General features: G+C 32.5%; 1 protein-coding gene across 1 annotated transcript in view; it reads left to right on the top strand.

The window, feature by feature from the left end:
- Window positions 1-12,102, top strand: part of LOC132748072 (uncharacterized) — a 49,393-nt gene extending 37,291 nt beyond the window's left edge. Inside the window, exons 14-21 of the mRNA XM_060737617.1 lie at window positions 1,226-1,273; window positions 2,372-2,413; window positions 2,731-2,760; window positions 9,044-9,111; window positions 9,335-9,351; window positions 10,221-10,280; window positions 10,826-10,873; window positions 11,115-12,102. Of these exons, the coding sequence (XP_060593600.1) occupies window positions 1,226-1,273; window positions 2,372-2,413; window positions 2,731-2,760; window positions 9,044-9,111; window positions 9,335-9,351; window positions 10,221-10,280; window positions 10,826-10,873; window positions 11,115-11,198 (397 nt within the window). The 3' untranslated portion in view covers window positions 11,199-12,102. The remainder of the gene's footprint in view (window positions 1-1,225; window positions 1,274-2,371; window positions 2,414-2,730; window positions 2,761-9,043; window positions 9,112-9,334; window positions 9,352-10,220; window positions 10,281-10,825; window positions 10,874-11,114) is intronic.
- Window positions 12,103-20,721: the final 8,619 nt, after the last annotated feature.

Genomic DNA, 20,721 nt, shown 5'->3' with positions numbered 1-20,721 from the left:
GAAACATGATAAAAGGCCACTTATTTTCACGATCCGGGACGGCATTTTATCATACCATATTTCACGAAGAACGATAATAAAAATAGCATTTATTTGATTTTATTATCAAAGAAAAATAGTTACGAACCCCCTTGCTTGCTACGCAACTGCAATTGTAAAGCGCACAGTAATATTATAAGAAACTTACACCGGCTGTCGGTAGAGACCGGACTATCTAGCTCGAGGGTAACTGTTTACAGCGGTAACGAGGCTATGCCGAGTTCCCGCTAAACAGTTACCCGAGAGCTAGATATTCCCGTCTGTACCAACACCCGGTGTTGGATTCTTTTTCTTACGTATTACATGCCAATTATTTTCGGAACTGAAATTATGCAAATTGATATTCTCATTACGCACTTTTTTCTAATAGTAGCGTATGAACATACAACTTCATTCATAACGGACAAATGACGTTATCTAAAGAACGCCATTCATTCATAAAAGGCGCGCGTCAAGAACGTCATTTAAAGCACGCGACTTGTCTTACATGGGGTTGAAAGACAGAAATTGCTAGCGCCAGTGTAAACGGTAGTTAATCCTGTCTGAGATGCAAGAAAATTATTGTAATGTTTTGTACGCGATATTTAGGGCTACATTTTGACATCATGTAAACAACTCTTTAAACGTCTTTACAGAGTTATGACTGAATAAAAACTATTGGTGTTCGGATTTATTTTCTTAGATAGACCATTGTTTATCATTCTAGATACAAATTCAATACAAAATTCACCAAAAAATTGTTTTGTATTTATTAAATTTCTCAAATAAAATGGAGAAAGAAGTCCCTTAAAATGAATATGAGTTTTGACTCCGCCCACTTTCATATTTATTTTTAGAAAAAATATGAAAAATATTTGACTGATAAAGAACTATATGTCTTGGGTAAAATTAAATAAATTCAAATATTTAAGCCTAGATGACTGACTGGTTTTATAAAAAAAAATTCTTCAAAATCATTTTTACATAGAATGTATATAAAGTTCAATAATTTATGAATGTTGTACGCAAACAGAATAAGATGTTCCGGAACAAAATATTCTGATGAAATTTAAGAAGCTTTGGCGATGAGTAATCGCATGTCTCACGTATGCTTCCAATAACAATAATTTAACAATCCACATTGTACACTTTAATGAATGGAATAGTCAGGTATAAACTAGAATATGATTATTATATATCTTGATAGGTCGAGTAATACTGAGAGATATATCAGAGAACAACGAGTTGTCCAGAGGTAAGCTTTAATTGTATCATAGTTTTGGGACCTTTCTGTTGAAAATGTGACAGAGTTAAATCGTATACATATACATGCACAGTGCGTTAACTGGAGTGCAGGTATTAGATACCCGTACTCCAGAGCATGCCCATTGATTGGTTAATTTTGTCCGGGGTTTACATATTGTGACGAAAGAAAAAGGGAAAGCGATGGAAATATCATATTCAGATGCTCGTTCATTGCTTACTTTTTGTGTGGTTTCATATTGTGGTATCAGGGAACGAACGAGTTTTTATGTTTGACTATGATACAAAAGAGAAAGAACATCAAAACACTCGGCAATCTGATTTATATTCGGGGGCTACGCCCCCTCGTACAAATCAGATAGCCTCGTGTTTCGATGCTCCTGCTATTACATATCTTAGTTTATAAAATGTAGATATTTCTATTTTATATTTTTTCGGGTTGATTACTTATTAAAAAAAGGACATTATATTTGATAATTTCTCAGTGGACATAATCAAATATAATATTACACTTTCAAATGAAGATACTATTTTTAGAAACATCTCAGGGTTATCTCACTTTTATTTTAACTTACTGCTTGTTTTTTTCCTTACAATTTCAACACAAGGAAATTGTTCAGTCAATCCTTTGGTATTTGCACACGAAATTTCGAATTTTTGTCTTACCTTTGATAGCAACAAATGATTCGAATAGTGTTGGTGCAAATGTATATGAGCCGCGTCACGACAAAACCAACATAATGGGTTTGCGACAAGCATGGATCCAGACCAGCCTGCGCTTCTGCGCAGCCTGGTCAGGATCCATGCTCTTTGCTATCAGTTTCTCTACTTGTTATACGGTTTGTAAGCGAACAGCATGGATCCTGATCTGACTGCGCGGATGCGCAGGCTGGTCTGGATCCATGCTGATCGCAAACCCATTATGTTGCTCATATAAGTATAAAACGCCTCTTTGTTGTTAAATATATTTATAATATATACAGATACGAAATAGAATAAACAATAATGGGCTGGTATCTCAACGGTTTGAATATTTTATCAGAGTGATGTATAAAACTAGAATGTTCATAATAACCTTTTATTTTTATAGGTCCGGCAATGGTTATGTCAGCAAACAGAGAACATTTGAAAGGTAGGCTATAAATATCTTATTTTCTGATATGTAAGGTAACTATTCTAATAGATGATTTATTTAAGAAGCTGTCTTTGATTAACAGCAAATGAATGAAAAAGTGTTGTTTCAGATTCATATAAAATGATATATTTGTTACTATGTAATATCCAAACTGATCTAAAATAAAATAAACTTTTCAATCTGAACAATAACGTCCCAGTATCCACACAAGTTTTGGTGGTATAAAAATTGTGATCACATTTTGAATTTTAAAAATGAGAAAACATGTTGTGAGTTTATTGCTTACTTAAAGTTCATTATGTCTTTGTTTATAGTTTTCACCGCGAGCAGAGATCAGTCGATAGGTAAGCTATAAATATTTTATACTCGACATGTTGTTATTCCTATGGTAAAGTCAATACTATAAAAGTTAATCTCTCATCAAACAGTATGTAGTTTTTAAAAAAAAATTCAAATAAAGAAATAACCGTTAATTTCATTGCTTCCACGTGATTACCCAAATTTCACATTTTTATGCTTTACAGCAGGTGTAAATTGTCAAATGGCAGCTGTAAAATTTTTTATATTTCTCTGGTCCTTCGGGTACGTTAATATTGAATATTCAATACCGCCTTAGCTGGGGCTAGGGACGTGAGAGTTGTTGCACTTCGAGATTATCTCTCACGAACAGACTGAATCATTCTTAGTCTGTAGTTTTCATTCAGTTTTGTTGTTTTTATTGCTACTGAGGCTATTCCCTTTACCAGATTTCATTTTTACAATAGATTTTTTGAATCCTGAGAAAACATCGCTAATTTTACAACATCTTAAAAGTGTTAGAAATGAAGGAAACTAACAAAGGAAATGATATACATTTAAATAAAACTGTAACAAATCAATAAAATGTGTTGACGGATATCATGATTGGCTTTAGTTTTAATCTCATCCGAGCATGGTATTATGACAGGCTTTTTGCCGTTGTTTTATGTCTGTTAACGGTGTACCCGTTACCAATTTTCGTAAATATACATGGAAGTTTTCAGTGATGATCCTCTGCAAATGTGTTTTACATTGTGAAGGAGTGCTGAACAAGAAGGATCCCGCAATCTGAAAACAAACAAGATTGAATTTTTTTTGAAATCTTAAACATTTTATCGAAAATAAATTTTTAATTTTACATGAAATGCATGTTAGATTGTCCTCTACAAAAACGGCTACGGTAATCCCAATGATGTACATGATCGAAGTCTAAGGGTACATAAAAATAAGCTAATCTAGCTAGAGTTTAAAGCGGTTAATGGTGCACCAAACCTCAATCTTAGCCCCACCATGTTTCTTTAAAACGAGACATTGTAAATAAAATGAATCCCCGCCAAGTGAACTTTTATCAGTTGCCATGGTTACAATGGATGAAATAAGTAATACACAGAGATATATAAAAGTAAACCCAATGACCGTAACAAACGTACTCAAAGTCTTAAAAGAAGATCGAGCAACAATAAAATCACATTCAAGGGCCCGACAAAGCAAGCTAGAAAACTAACATTCAGGCAATTTAGTCCCAAAGGGTTTGTAGAACTGTCCATTATAGATTATCCCACTTGGTCCGTCAGATGTCATTTAACGAGGAGGGCGTAGCGTCCACCTGTAAACGGTTTGAACACTAAGCATGTGGTGTGTCTTAAAATAGTAGTGTCATAACCTCTTTAAATAAAACGATGAATGAATTTAGTAAAAACAGTAGAAAAATTACCATGACCAAAGATCTTACGACGTCTGTAAATGAAATCCTCATAAAAATCAGGTTGGCTTATCCCTTGACGCAGAATTGTTGTTAAATCACCATTAAATTTTGAAATTAAATCAAAATTACGATTGTAAAATATTTCCGAAATCTATGTTAGCGGTAGCTCTGCTTTAGAAGCTTGACATTATTCCGCTCGTTGAAATTCTTTACGTTGCTACAAACTCTAGCGAATCTAATTAACTGAGAAACACAGACCCGTAAGATGTTGCATGGGTTCATCTCCATCAAAATGTGGATAACTAGCTATGAAAAATCCAAGTCATCACTTTTATCATAGGTTTTCGTAAGAATAGAATTGTTGTGGACAGTAATATGAAAACAAGAACTGTTTGAGGACAGTAACGCTCGACTATTCGAAAAGTTGTCACAATGGTGTTTCATTGAGTATAATACATAAAATTGTCCGAAAAGGTACAAACCCTTCAGCAGCTATGGAGATACCAGCTTACAAGCAAAAATTTACCTAGAATTTCTAAGTCGAAAAAGGGGCATAATTATGCAAAAAAGCAAATCAGAGTTATGGAACTTGTGCCAATCATCTTAGATAATCACAGACAACAAGAGTGTGAAGTTTCAATCCATTCCCTACAGTAGTTATGGAGATACCAGCTTACACGCAAAAACTTAACCAAGAATTTCTAAGTCAAAAAAGAGGCATAATTATGCATAAAAGCAAATAAGAGGTATTGGACTATGCCATTCATCTTAGATAATCACTGAAAACAAGTGTGTGAAGTTTCGATCCATTCCTTTCAGTTGTTATGGAGATACCAGCTTACACGCAAAAACTTAACCAAGAATTTCTAAGTCGAAAAAGGGGCATCATTATGTAAAAAAGCAAATTAGAGTTATGGAACTTGTGTTTATCATCTTAGATATTCACAGAGAACAAGTGTGTGAAGTTTCAATCCATTCCCTTCAGTAGTTAAGGAGATACCAGCTTACATACAAAAACTTAACCAAGAATTTCTAAGTCGAAAAAGGGGCATAATTATGTAAAAAAAGCAATTAAGAGTTATTGGATTTATGCCATTCATCTTAGATAATCACTGAAAACAAGTGTGTGAAGTTTCAATCCATTCCTTTCAGTAGTTATGGAGATACCAGCTTACACGCAAAAACTTAACCAAGAATTTCTAAGTCAAAAAAGGGGCATAATTATGTTAAAAAGCAAATCAGAGTTATGGCACTTTTGCCAATCATCTGAGATTATCACAGACAACAAGAGTGTGAAGTTTCAATCCATTCCCTTCAGTAGTTATGGAGATACCAGATTACACGCAAAAACTTAGCCAAGAATTTTCTAAGTTGAAAAAGGGGCATAATTATGTAAAAAAGCAAACCAGAGTTATGGGAATTTTGTCAATCATCTTAGATATTCACAGAGAACAAGAGTTTTGAAGTTTCAATCCATTCCCTTCAGTAGTTATGGAGATACCAGCTTACACGCAAAAACTTAACCAAGAATTTCTAAGTCGAAAAAGGGGCATCATTATGTAAAAAAGCAAATTAGAATTATGGAACTTGTGCCAATCATCTTAGATAATCACAGAGAACGAGTGTGTGAAGTTTCAATCCATTCCCTTCAGTAGTTAAGGAGATACCAGATTACATACAAAAACTTACCAAGGATTTCTAAGTCGAAAAAGGGGCATAATTATGTAAAAAAGCAAATAAGAGTTATTTGACTTATGCCATTCATCTTAGATAATCACTGAAAACAAGTGTGTGAAGTTTCAATCCATTCCTTTCAGTAGTTATGGAGATACCAGCTTACACGCAAAAACTTAACCAAGAATTTCTAAGTCAAAAAAGGGGCAGGATTATGTTAAAAAGCAAATCAGAGATATGGGACTTTTGCCATTCATCTGAGATTATCACAGACAACAAGGGTGTGAAGTTTCAATCCATTCCCTTCAGTAGTTATGGAGATACCAGCTTACACGCAAAAACTTAACCAAGAATTTTCTAAGTTAAAAAAGGGGCATAATTATGTAAAAAAGCAAATCAGAGTTATGGGAATTTTGCCAATCATCTTAGTTAATCACAGAGAACAAGAGTGTGAAGTTTCAATCCATTCCCTTCAGTAGTTATGGAGATACCAGCTTACACGCAAAAACTTAACCAAGAATTTCTAAGTCGAAAAAGGGGCATCATGATGTAAAAAAGCAAATTAGAGTTATGGGACTTGTGCCAATCATCTTAGATAATCACAGAAAACAAGTGTGTGAAGTTTCAATCCATTCCCTTCAGTAGTTAAGGAGATACCAGCTTACATACAAAAACTTAACCACATGGACGCCGACGCCGACGTGACTGCATTAGCTCGATTATTCTGCGAATAGTCGAGCTAAAAATGATGTACAAAAATTTCAAGAATTCATTTTATTTAGTTGTAGTTCTTTGGGATAAATATCAGACACCATTTGAAACAAAAAAGAACTATCTAAATTAAAAATATCATCAAGGTATCTTGACATCTTATTAAAAGCTACTAAATCATCTTGTTGTGTATCTTCAGAGAGACTCAACATAAAGTCTCTTTCATAGCAATACAAAAACAAATCGGCGACAAGGGGTGCACAATTAGTAACTTTTAATTCTGAAATTATTATTGGTATTTATTGGCTAAAGTGTGCAAATATAGTACCTGATATTTCAAAGTCCAATAAAAAAAAAACTAGACGGTAAAAGTATTTTATATGTGACAACCACAACCAATATACTTTTAAGAAAATTTATGCAAACTTTGAAAACAGCCCCTGATTTTAGTAAATTTAGGAATATTTGGAATAAGGCCCTCCAAGTAGAAAAATGATCAAACAACTACTTAAAATGGGTGGGTAGGGTAACATTTATATACATATTTCAAACATTTTGAGTAGAAACAATAATTTTGCTGGGTCATTTGTTAGCTGAACCATATTATTTGTTTCTTAAAAATGTTCTATAGGAAAACATTTTTTATAATGTTTATAAAATAGAATATTTAGAGTTTCTCATTTCTGAAAAGAGCCCTTCTTAGGGCCATGTTTTATTAAGTGAAATTAGTTTATCATAAATTAATTTATGAGGCAATGTTGTATAAATTGTATATACTGACAGTTGAAGCCTTATAGTTCTTAATTTTGTTACAGTATCTAGAATTTCATTCACTTTTGATGTTTGCTTTTTCATGCGAAAGAATTGCGCCTTTGGATTTTTTTCTTTTCTAGTAACATATCTACCCGTAGGTCAACTTTGCCATTCGAATAAATTTATTATTGTTAAGTCAGGAGGTAAATAAGCATTATAAGATTTTGAAAATTGAAGACGAATATAGCTTTGTTTGCTTTTGCTAATGTGCTCAATAATAACGTTCCTAAGTGTCAACTTCATAAATAAGATAACATACGTTATATTTCGCTAGTTTGTATTGCATGAAATAGATCTCTAAACAGTTATGAAATCAGTTGAATGATTCGAAATGTTCAAGGTGTCTTCGTAAATGAGAATCAAAAGTTTGAGCCTAGTGTCGACGCTCATCTATCTCATTGTCGACGGCACCGTTTGCCTCTAGATATGATTGGAAATTGTTAAGGTACGCATGAAAAGGTACCGGGATTTCTTTCTGTAATTTAATGTTAAATCTGTTTAAATAGAAAAAACGGCATCCCTAAAGAACTCCAAAAACGAAATTGGAATTGTAGCAGGCTCGGTTTGATTAAGTCTGTTCGTTGACGTTACAAGAAAGTAAAAGTTACCGCCCCCCCCCTAGCACCGGCATTACCAGAACTTTATATTTAACATGGAAAATTGTACTTTTAATTTTTATTTATTTATTTATTATTATTTTGAATTACGAATCATCCACAGGTTTGCTCATGCGGTGGTTTTATTGGAAAGGTCCAACAGAAGAAACTTAAAATACCAGAAAATGCACACACAACACTATTGTAGTGCTAAACGTCTTTTGATTCCATTTACCGGCCTCCTCCACACAGCACAAAAACCGGTACTAGAAAATGTGATCGTTTTTTTTTTCTCAGAATTTTGTTTAAATTTATCATTAGGCATAGAACCGACTTATGTTGTCATTTTTCATTGCTTCATTGTGTCCAGTAGGAGGTCATTCTTTATTTTTGTATTTTCTAAAAAGACTACAGATCTACAGATGACTTTAAATTCAAAATTTTACCATGTTTCATGTTCAAATGTTGAATACTGTTTCAGCCTGTTGGGATGTTAAGGTAGCTTGCAATTACAACTACCGTTCATGACTAGACTCACTCAAACCAAGCGTGCAGCATTTTGACTTTTTCGGAGATCTTTTGTTAGTTGTCACATCAGCGTATTTTGTGCCATGTGGAGGTCATAAAAAGTCTTCCCGTCCCGTATCAGTAATGTTATATTTTCGACCATTTTAGATATTTCGGCATGAGAATTGTTGCTTTTTATTATTATTTTTGTCGTTGTTTTATTTTTGTATTGACAGTTCCTTCTATTTGGTCTGGTTCAAATATTCCGACTTGAACACTATATAATCACCCTAAGAATATGTTACCTGCTCCTTAAATTTGTCTTTTGACGTCTTTTCTATGATATGCAGACTTTATAAACTCTGATCCCCTTTCAAAATTATATTTCATTGAATTCCGACGGTTTAGGACACAAGCGAACTTTTATTTGGGGACCATACGCCCCAATTCTTTTTATGAATTGCACTAACTAATTTCACTTCCGTTCCATGCCATGAAAAGCCGCTTAACGAGAATACATTGGGCGGATATAAGTAAATTTTATCCGGACACCTGTCAGAATCTCAGAAAACATTAATTGGCTTTTTTAAACATTTTTTTCAGCCCGTATTCTCAAGCTTTAAGTATAGGACCACCTTTGCAAGGATCAAATTTTCAACAATTCGGTCCAGGTATGGCTATTTAACGTTTGCTTGTTAGCTATATAACTTTGTTCAAGACCCTTTCTAAGCAATGCAGATCTAAAATCAATTATTTTACTTTTTCCAAATTATTTTGAAATAAGTTTTTGTATTATATCAAATCTGTAGCAAAAGCCCATTAGCCACCTATATAATATTATTATTATTTTTATTATTATTATTATTATTATTATTATTATTATTATTATTACAGCACCTACAGACCAAAGGGTTCGTAGTACATTTGATTTATTTACTGTTACTTCTGTATACATCTATAAAAATTCATTAATTTATTCTAACTATTGATTTTAATTACAATACATTTTAATAAAATAAGAAACTGGCACACAAATTTATTGATGAGTCTCTTTAACAAGTCACTTTGTGACATTATTTACAGGAGTAGTTAAGCAGGCCGTTTTATTTTTTACATTTTTTTCATCGGTGTGAAAATATTGAAAGATATTGAGCGAACAAAAATTAAAAGAAATAAAAGGAAAAATATATCGAAAGCTTGCAATGTAAATGCAATGTACGGTATATGGTTTCTTGAGTATTCAAAACTTGTAGGACATAGTGTATGTAGACATATTTGGGTATGGTTAACCTTTATTGAAAGTAACCATATCCTTTCAATGAATATAGAAGCACATTCAATGTAACGAACAATGTACAGTGTATGTATTGCTAAATTTATAGAGAACTGCATAAGTATACTGCATTCCAGAAAGTATATGTAAATATAAGGCCTGTGTAGAATAATAAAATGTTTGTTTGGTCGCCTCTGTTCAGTTAAACGATGCCGGAATATTTCAAGTCTTTAATGTATCTCTAGTACTCTTATGAAAATCCTGGTCGTGTAACATATGTAACATATACGCAGTTTGTCTTCACATATTGTATTAAATGTAGCAAAATACATGTATATCATAACAGACAATGTGGTTGTATTTTGATATTTCTTGGCGTAAGCATCATTAACATTTTACCTTTATTGCAAAAAATTAAGAAATAAGCCAAGGAAGACCAATTTGAAGCATTTTCTGTTCTGCTTAGTTTATAAAGAAACCAAATTATGCAATGCTGTGATATTTCAGGATCAATACAGCTCATACCCGTTGCACCATTTTGACGCTTTAACACTTGGAGGACCCAGTGTATGTATACATATCGAACTATCCATATCGAACTATCTTGTCATATATATTTACAATAAAAGAAGTAGCTCTAAATTTTCAGCGAATATACTAAACATTCAAAGAGCAATTGACAAATAATTCAACATGACATTAGTAAATAAGCTCTGAAATTATGCGAAGTTATGTGTTATGCCTCAATCTGTAAATATAATATTCGGGTTAGACCAACTAAAAGCTTGTTCTGTTATCATTTTTGTAAACAATCAACTGTATTTTATTTTAGGATCCTTATGACTCAAATACGTCCGGAATTCCTTCATTCCTAGAGGATAAAGTGTTGGTGTATATAGTTATTGCAATGCATGTATTAAATACGTCTCAAAACATAGTCATGTCTGTAAATAAAAATGAACAGTCAATTAAACAATGTAGGCAATTACTGCTTTGAAATTGTCTGTGATGCTATAATCTGTCAATACAATGTTAGGTTAAACAAATTTAAAGCCTTTTCTATTTTACTGTGTTAATAATAAAAAAGTAAATAGAAAACTTGTTAATTTCAGGATCCGTATGGAAGAAATCTTGGCCGTTCCATACCAAGCGGAAATTATGTATGTATAGTCTTTTTTATTGCATGTGGTATCGACAGATGTCATGTATTTTCAGTTAATATGTACGCCCTTTCAGAAAGTAATATGATATGTACGAATGTGTCTTTACTCTGTGAAAACATTATTTACAAATGTTTGCATGCTAAAAACTGTAAACATAATATTTGATTAAACCAATTAAATGCTTGTATTTGTCGTAATCTGTTCATTAGTAATCACCAGTAATGATTGGATATTATAGGGCTCTACTGGACCAAGCACGTATGGAAACCACGGTCGAATAAACTATGGACAATGCAATGTGTGTTCATATAGTATTTGTTGAATTAAAATATTTCTACTTTCAAGTACATAATTTTTAAAAAGTTAAGGTTCGGTCAGTTATGGTTCGATCAATCAAAAGCTTGTTCTCTTCTGCAAAAATGAGCAAGGAATGCAATAGAATGTATCGGGAAGCGTATGACGTCAGTACTAAAGTTCTCAGGAAATTGTGACTATTGTTTCACCTGGGGAATACAGTGTATTTAGACAAATATTTGACATGTTGAAAAATTCATCCATATTTAAATCAGTCATTTCTTTTAAGTAACATACTAGAGTGTTCTATACATTTACTCTGAAGGGCAAGCCCCTAAAAACTATATATTCAGGAATTGAATGACCAGTCCTTACAAAATGAAGTAATAGATGCAGAGAGACAGGCAAACTATGACATTACATATATTTTAAGCAGTGTTATGATATCTTTGTTGTAGATGTTGATAAATTTGAAAAAAAAATTCGCAAATGTTTGATGTTCTTCACAAAAACTTATGGTATGAACACATAATCTAGATTATCGCTTGTGCATATACTGTGACACTGTTATCGAAGATAAATAACATTTTATGGAATGCTTATCTTATTCACGGTAATTGACAGTTTCTTATATTTGATATCGAAACAGAAAATAGTATTTATTTTAAAGGCAACTAAAAATGTAAAATTTAAGATTTAATTTGAAATGTCTCTTTAAACATTTATTATTCGTTTAAAGAGTTAGACTAATATTTCAAGAGTTATTTTAGATAATTTAAACAGATTTTGTTCGTAAATTTGTTTTGTTGTGATTATTAATACAGGTAACGTATCCGTTTCATTTTGATTGATTATGAACATATTATGTTTTGGTCGGAACCCAAATATACAAACAGCGAGATTGAAATTGTATTTCATGAAAATTATGTAAAAATGACATAAAATATACTTTTTTCTGACTTTTACTCAACACCTATTACCATAACATACATATACATGTATATCTTTTACATTGTAAATATAATGTATTGTAAGTCAAATTAATTAGGACCAGTTAAGATAAGATAAGTAAGGATTCCGCTTTGTCAGCCATGTTTGTTTTCACTAAAGTCTGTCCAAAGTGAAAGTAGGCCAAACTTCATATAACATCAAAGCTCTTATTGTAAAATGATGAAAAATTTGAAAGGACACTTCCAGGTTTATATTTTAAGGACAATTATAAACAAAAATAAAAATGATACCAATAAGAATATTTACCTTGAATGTGCTACATTTCTGAAGACCAAAAACATTATGTTGCAAAGTTTTATGCACATTTCAAATAGCTTTTGTAGGCACTAAAACATACTTTAAAAAGGATTTTGCCATTCATGAAATGTGCATAAAACTTTGCAACAGAATGTTTTTGGTCTTCAGAAATTTAGTCCATTCAAGGTAAATTTTCTTATTGTTATCAATTTTATTTTTGTTTAAAATAGTCTTTAAAACATAGAACTGAATGTGTACTTGCAAATGGCTCATCATATAACAATCTGAGCTTTGTTGTTATATGAATTTTGGCCTACTTTCACTTTGGACAGACTTTTACAAGGGCTGTTCGAAAAGAGTTGCTTATTGTCCTTTATCTCGTGATCCACGTGGGACACGATAAAAACCAATACATACCTGTATAGGGTAATTTAATACCTACACAACGGTGTAAAAATGTACATGTTAGACTTAGTGTAAGACATACAATTTGCCATTTAAATACACGCAGTCATTGACCACTGTAGTAATCAAAGTGTTGAAAGCACTGAATGCGACGGACATGCAACCGGTTTGTTTGTTTGTTTGTTTGCTTCAGTTTACGCCTTTTCTCAACAGTATTTCAGTCATATAGGCGGGTAGTTTCCTAACCATCGTTCCTGGAGAGTTACACCAGTACTAGGCTACCTTCCTCTGCGCTAAACTACCAAAGCATCTCCCGGGGATCGAACCCACGCCAGAGAGGTAACTGGATTAGAAGTCATCGACTCTAACCCCTCGACCACGGAGGCGGTTACATGCAACCGGAGAGACATAAAAGTGTATAGAACTATATCTTTGATGCGTTATGACTGCAAAAAGTTTTTGTTGTACTATGATCTGAATAGATACAACATACCTAGAAAAGATACAAAATTACCTACCTATTTATTTACATTAAGAGAAACTTGCCCCAAATAATCAATAAACCAAGTGAAAATAGTAGAGGAATATTTTGTTCCGAAACATCTTTTTTCTACTTTACGTATAATCATGTGTGATAATTAACACAGTCATTCTATGTTACAACTTTTTCGGAAAATCACCATACAGTTATTAAAACAATGCAATTTTGCTTTTTTTCAAAATGTACAAAATTTTCATCAGATATATCCGGAATATTATGTTGTAGTAGCTTTCTTGGGCTTTGTATTTTGCTACGAGCAGCGGTGGAAAATTGATATCTCGCGAGACCGAACGTTGCGAGTAGAAAAATACATAGCCTCAGAAAGCTACTTCAAAATAATTTCCTTTTATTATATACATTTTCGTTTTATTCAGAAAATGAAATGTAGTTGTCAAGAAATAAATAAGCTGGCGGATGAATACGCAATTCTTGCAAAACTGGCCACGCCTTTAATAATTTTGGTTCCCGTTTTCAAATGAAACGTTATACAAAGCTAAGATCGGAACCAACGTTAAATATAGTCCGACACTTCCATATATGGTACCGTATTTGTCACTAACATAATACGGAAATTTTTTTCCGTTGAAGCGTATTTGCGCTTCAAGATTTGCGTGTATTTTAGGGAGAAAGTTTATAGGTATATAATAAAGCTTGATACACTTTAAGGCTTTTTCAGAAAAAACACAAAATATATAACAGAGACAAGTTTTTCCATACAATAGTTCGAGATTCGTAGAGCAAACTTTTTTAGGTGTCCCAATCTGATATCATTCAGATTTTCTACTTTCAGGCAGAACAAGTCCAAATATTTAGGTACAGAAAGAAATTTATGACTCAAAACTCTTGTCAAACTTGTAAATCATGTACTGAAAACATGCTAACAAACCCAGCCAAATGCATATTTAAGAACATAAATATTGTGAATAAACATTTTAAAATATGACACTTTAATTGGCTGGGAAATGGTTTGGTTAAAAAAAAGTCAACCAATTTTCGTCCAAACTACTTGTATATGTGAGCAGAAGTATATAACACACAAATCAGTGTATTTATAGATTTATTCCAAGAAATGATATGTAAAAAGAAAAACTGTCAACGAAATAGTTCTAAAATAAAACCATGCAAACAAGAAATGTCGAACGTCACATATGCCCTCCCCTACCTTTCTTAGCCCTTGACTCACATAATTGGTAATTTTGTTATAGAAACTTGCCATAAATGGGTACATGGAAGTGTTCAATTATGGAAAAAACGAAAAATAATGAAGACTTTGTGATGAATAGTTTTCAAGATAATGAGACATTTAAGACCCCTGTAACCTAGACCTAGAACTAGTTGCCCAGACCTAGAACTAGTTATACTAACTCCATAGGGGTCATCTAATAGTTATGGCCAATCAATATTAGAAATATGAAGACTTTGTGATAAATACCTTTCAAGATAATGAGCGGAAATCATACTAACATTCAAGAACCCTGTGACCCTGACCTTCGACCTAGTGACCCAAAAATCAATAGGGGTCACTTACTAGTTACTACCAATCAGTATGTGAAATATGAAGTATTTCAAGAGTTTTGGGGAAACGATTCTGACATTTAAGGCGCATGTGACCTTGACCTTTGATCTAGTGACCCTAAAAGCAAATCGGGTTATTTCTTGGTTATGACCAAATATTATGTGAAATATTAAGACTTCGTGATAATTATCTTTCAAGATAATGAGCTCAAATCATACTACCATTCATAGACCCTGTGACCTTGACCTTTGGCATGGTGACCCCAAAATCAATATGAGTCACCTACTAGCTTTGACCAATCGAAATTTGAAGACTTTGTGATAAATTCTGACCAAAATAATGAGCAGAAACCATTGACCTTTGACCTTGTGACACAAAAATCAATTGGGGTCATCTACTAGTTATGGCCAATCAATATGTTAAATATGTAGACTTTGTGATGAATACTTTTCAAGATAATCAGCGGAAACAATTCAAACATTTAAGGCCCTTGTGACCTTGGCATTTGTCCTAGTGAGCCTAAAATCAAAAAGGGTCATCTACTTATAATGACCAATCAATATGTGAAATATGAAGACTTCGTGATAAACAGTTACCAAGATAATAAGCGGAAATCATATTACCATTTAATGCCCCTGTGACCTTGACCTTTGACCTAATGACCCAAAATAAATAGGGGTCACCTACTAGTTAAGACCAATCAATATGTGAAATTTGAAGACTTTGTGATGAATACTTTTCAAGATAATCTTCGAAGGGGGCCATAATAATTTTTTGTAGAAACCTTTGAAGCATAACACATGTGAGCATTTAATAAGAATGGCCTCCTATTATAACATTGTTGGCATTTAAAACAAGAGCCACTATCAGTCTGGGGCCATGTTCAACTTCTTTCGTATTTCTGAAGCCAATTTTGATGATAATTAATTTGACTGACAAGGTCAAAGACATTTTGAAACTGATATACATAAAGATGCTGACCTGACTACTGCTGTGTCTAATATGAAGTAAATTCATTTATAAATAACATAGTTATAGCAACATACAAAAAAAGAAACTTATTACTTCGACCTTGACAGTCTACGTAATTTAAGGTTAAGGTCACATCTAGATTATTCAGTATGTTTATTTGGAAGCAAGTAATGTTTTGTCTAAGTTTAACTCAAATCCATACAAAAATAACAAAGTAATTACAATTTAACTAAAATTCAATAATTTGACTTTGATGGTCAAGGACATTTAAGTATCAAGGTCAGTTCAACCTTTTAGAAGTTCTTAACTAAAATGTTGTTCTGTGTATTGAATAACTTATAAATTACCAACTTACAGTCACTTATAGCAAAAATGTAAATATTGAATAATTTAACCTGGAAGGTCAAGATCATTAGGAAACCAAGGTCAATTTGTGTTTGATATACATAAAAGTCTCATCCAAAGGAATGTTGTGTTATAACATGAAGTCAATCCATTCATTAATAACAAAGTTGTAGCCAATGTCAGTCAATTTTTTTTTCAAAATCGGGCCATCAAGATCAAGGTCATTTATGAGTGAAGGTCTGTCTGATTTAACTTGAAGGCCTTCCCTAAAAGATTATTATATTCAAGTTTGAAAACAATCCATACAAAAACAAAAAAGGAAAAGTCATTAAAAGCAAAAGTAATAAAAAACAAGCAGTTATGATAGTCTGGTCTACTTGAAGGTCTTGTCCAAAGGGTTGTTGTGGTCAAATATGAAGACAATACACAAATAATTCAAAAAGTTATTATCAAGGTTAAAGTTAAACAATAATGTGGAACAGCCAGTAATGTAATAAGAAAGCTATGCAACAAGTAATTATCATACTAATAAATGTACTCACAATTGTCAATAAGCATGAAAAGGGGTATCTGTAACACAGTTTGTCCAAATTTCCCTCAGTGCTACATTAATTACAGATGTTTGCTGTGTCAATAAAGTGTATGTAAAGGAAACAAATATATATTCTCAAACAGTTTGAAATAATAGAAACAAACTTTATCAGTTATCAGACTATTAACATAAGCCTTTGTAGAAATCAAAAGTATCAATTAGCATTCACAAGAAATTCCCATATCATGTTTTGGATCATTAATCAACAATAATTAGTATTCTTAAAGATTTATTCTTAATGGATAAATAAATATAAATGAAACTTCTAAAGAAATTCTTGTGTAATTTGAAATTAATTTTATGCCCTCTTAGTTTTAGTTTTAAAGTTTGTTGTTGCTTAACATCATGATTTCTATGCAGTTTTAGTCCTAACATTTTTAAATAAGTTTTCTATCTGACGGACAAGTCTTAAAAATATTTCGCAAAATATACCACTTTTTTCCATTCAATAACTTTAATAAAATCCTAAGAACAACTGAAATTACTATCTGTAGCAATTACATAAAAAGTCGAGCTAAAAATGAATGAACTATGCATTGGAAGTTACATTGTTTATTATAGTACAAGTAAAGTTGTTTTTTTTTCTTAACAAAAATGCCAGTTTTTTAAACGACACTATATATTGATATTGTGACGACCTATAGTATGTACAGTTTATAACATGACATATCAACTTTATGTGAAGTCAAATCATGTTTATGTTACATTTAAAAAGAGGCTGTGTAGCAATTATCAATATTTTCTGATATTAAATTTGAACATAGTATATCTTTAAAGCTGCATGCCTCCAGATACGCCAAAAGATTAAAAAAAATATGTGGATTGTAAGTGATGTGGGTTATAAGTGCCATTAGCAATATGTACAACAGTCATTACTTTCTTTGTTCACTTCACAATATTTTACTTTTAAATACATTTCAAAATTTTCATGAAAATTAGCATGAACCTTGTGGCATGCTGCTTCAAAATAAAAATCCTAGACACACAAGCCACACTGAAGTATATTGGCTTAAAATATCTATCTACAGCAATGAACTGAGAGTTATGGTATCAAACCATAAAACCATTTAAATTACTTTATTATTTTAACATTATTTTTGAACTTTTACCGAAGTTTTAAATAGAAAACACTATCAATTTTATTATACATTTTTTAAACATTACATAGGTATGGGGTGGAGGTAGGAGGGTGCTAAATTATGCATTATCTAATATAAGAACTTGGTACTAAATATTAAATATTTTCAAAATGTAGTAAAATCTAAGTTTTTTCAAAATCTAGTATAATCAAAATGATACAATAAAAGTATTTGACAAGATCAACTTACACATATAGAATATTTCAAGGGCCCAACAATTAAGTACTAAAGAACATTGTTACAGTATTTTGAATAATGCAATCTTAGCTGGAATATTTAAAATTGATATTGTAGTATTAAAGTTTAGTGATCCTTAGTTATTTAATAAGTAAGTATGTTCTTAATAACTTCTTGGTGAAACACTAGTGCCTCAATAACGTTCTGGTCAAACATATTTCAGATATTGATAAGTTATCCCATGTCCCTAGTGAAAAACTGGCATCTCGATATAGTTCTGTTCAAACATACTTCAAACTTGTGTTCTTGGTGAATGCTCGTGACTCGATATATAGTAGCTATCTCAGTGTCAAGTCCTCTTCCAACAAGATTTAGTCCGGGTACCATCATTAATGAGGCTTTCAACATCTAAAAACTTATTATCCCCCATCGCAAAGGGCAGGCAGACTCCTGGTATTCCAACTTCTTTTAAGTTTTAAACAACCCAAGGACTTAAACTTCTCTCATGTTTTCCTACAAGAAGACCACCTCTATCTTCCTCAATGCTATTACAGTTTCCATCAAACAAGCACCTATGTTTTCTGAAATATTTGTTAGAAAAATTGATTGCAGACCTAAAATTCCATACTTCTTTTTGTTGGGTTTGAACCTACACAGTAGTAGCATGGTCGTATGGCCACTTTCCAGCTTTACTGGTGGAGGAACACAGCGAGTGCTTCTCTGTGCATGATTTTCAGGCCAAAATGGGAACCTGAGTAGAACCAAAAATGTTCTGTTACTGAGCTGGATAGCTTTCTCACATGAAATAATCTATAAATCCTGCAGAACTCAATTCTACAGCAGTGTAAGTAAATTTGTTTGAAGTCAAAGAATTAATAAACCTGCCACAGAAAACCCAAGTTATCTTATCGATTAGCTAATTAGCACTTATTAAAAATTTTCAAAGTCATTTACATTTATAAATTTGAGTGATTCTTATAAACAACTGGCAGTCAAGTCAAGAAGTCAAGATAAGATGGTAAGATTTGTCATGTCAGGCTACTTACAGTGAATATTTAATATTTAAATGTGAATTGTCTTGAGGTGAAATGGAAAGGAAAGCTGAATTACAATGCCCGTGAAAATAATAGAAGTTATAATTAAGAAAACGTTTAAACATTTTTTTTAGATAATCACATACCTCTTCATTAAATGCCTAAGCCATTGAGAGAAACACTCTTCCCTTGTTAGTCAGATTGACAGTCTGAAGTATTTCAAGAGTATATGCGGAAACGATTCTGACATTTAAGGCGCATGTGACCTTGACCTTTGATCTAGTGACCCTAAAAGCAAATCGGGTTATTTCTTGGTTATGACCAAATATTATGTGAAATATTAAGACTTCGTGATAATTATCTTTCAAGATAATGAGCTCAAATCATACTACCATTCATAGACCCTGTGACCTTGACCTTTAGCACGGTGACCCCAAAATCAATATGAGTCACCTACTAGCTATGACCAATCAATATGTGAAATTTGAAGACTTTGTGATAAATTCTGACCAAAATAATGAGCAGAAACCATTGACCTTTGACCTTGTGACACAAAAATCAATTGGGGTCATCTTCTAGTTATGGCCAATCAATATGTTAAATATGTAGACTTTGTGATGAATACTTTTCAAGATAATCAGCGGAAACAATTCAAACATGTAAGGCCCTTGTGACCTTGGCATTTGTCCTAGTGAGCCTAAAATCAAAAAGGGTCATCTACTTATAATGACCAATCAATATGTGAAATATGAAGACTTCGTGATAAACAGTTACCAAGATAATAAGCGGAAATCACATTACCATTTAATGCCCCTGTGACCTTGACCTTTGACCTAATGACCCAAAATAAATAGGGGTCACCTACTAGTTAAGACCAATCAATATGTGAAATTTGAAGTTTGTGATGAATACTTTTCAAGATAATCTTCGAAGGGGGCCATAATAATTTTTTGTAGAAACCTTTGAAGCATAACACATGTGAGCATTTAATAAGAATGGCCTCCTATTATAACATTGTTGGTATTTAAAACAAGAGCCACTGTCAGTCTGGGGCCATGTTCAACTTCTTTGTTATTTCTGAAGCCAATTTTGATGATAATTAATTTGACTGACAAGGTCAAAGACATTTTGAAACTGATATACATAAAGATGCTGACCTGACTACTGCTGTGTCTAATATGAAGTAAATTCATTTATAAATAACATAGGGCAAAGGGCAGGCAAACTCCTGGTATTCCAACTTCTTTTAAGTTTTAAACAACCCAAGGACTTAAACTTCTCTCATGTTTTCCTACAAGAAGACCACCTCTATCTTCCTCAATGCTATTACAGTTTCCATCAAACAAGCACCTATGTTTTCTGAAATATTTGTTAGAAAAATTGATTGCAGACCTAAAATTCCATACTTCTTTTTGTTGGGTTTGAACCTACACAGTAGTAGCATGGTCGTATGGCCACTTTCCAGCTTTACTGGTGGAGGAACACAGCGAGTGCTTCTCTGTGCATGATTTCAGGCCAAAATGGGAACCTGAGTAGAACCAAAAATGTTCTGTTACTGAGCTGGATAGCTTTCTCACATGAA

Source organism: Ruditapes philippinarum, unplaced genomic scaffold (assembly GCF_026571515.1).
Source record: "Ruditapes philippinarum isolate M1 unplaced genomic scaffold, ASM2657151v2 ctg2878_1_1_1_1, whole genome shotgun sequence".
Lineage (NCBI taxonomy): Eukaryota > Metazoa > Mollusca > Bivalvia > Venerida > Veneridae > Ruditapes > Ruditapes philippinarum.
The sequence above is the reverse complement of the archived record's forward strand: the minus strand, read 5'-3'. Positions and strand labels throughout refer to the sequence as shown.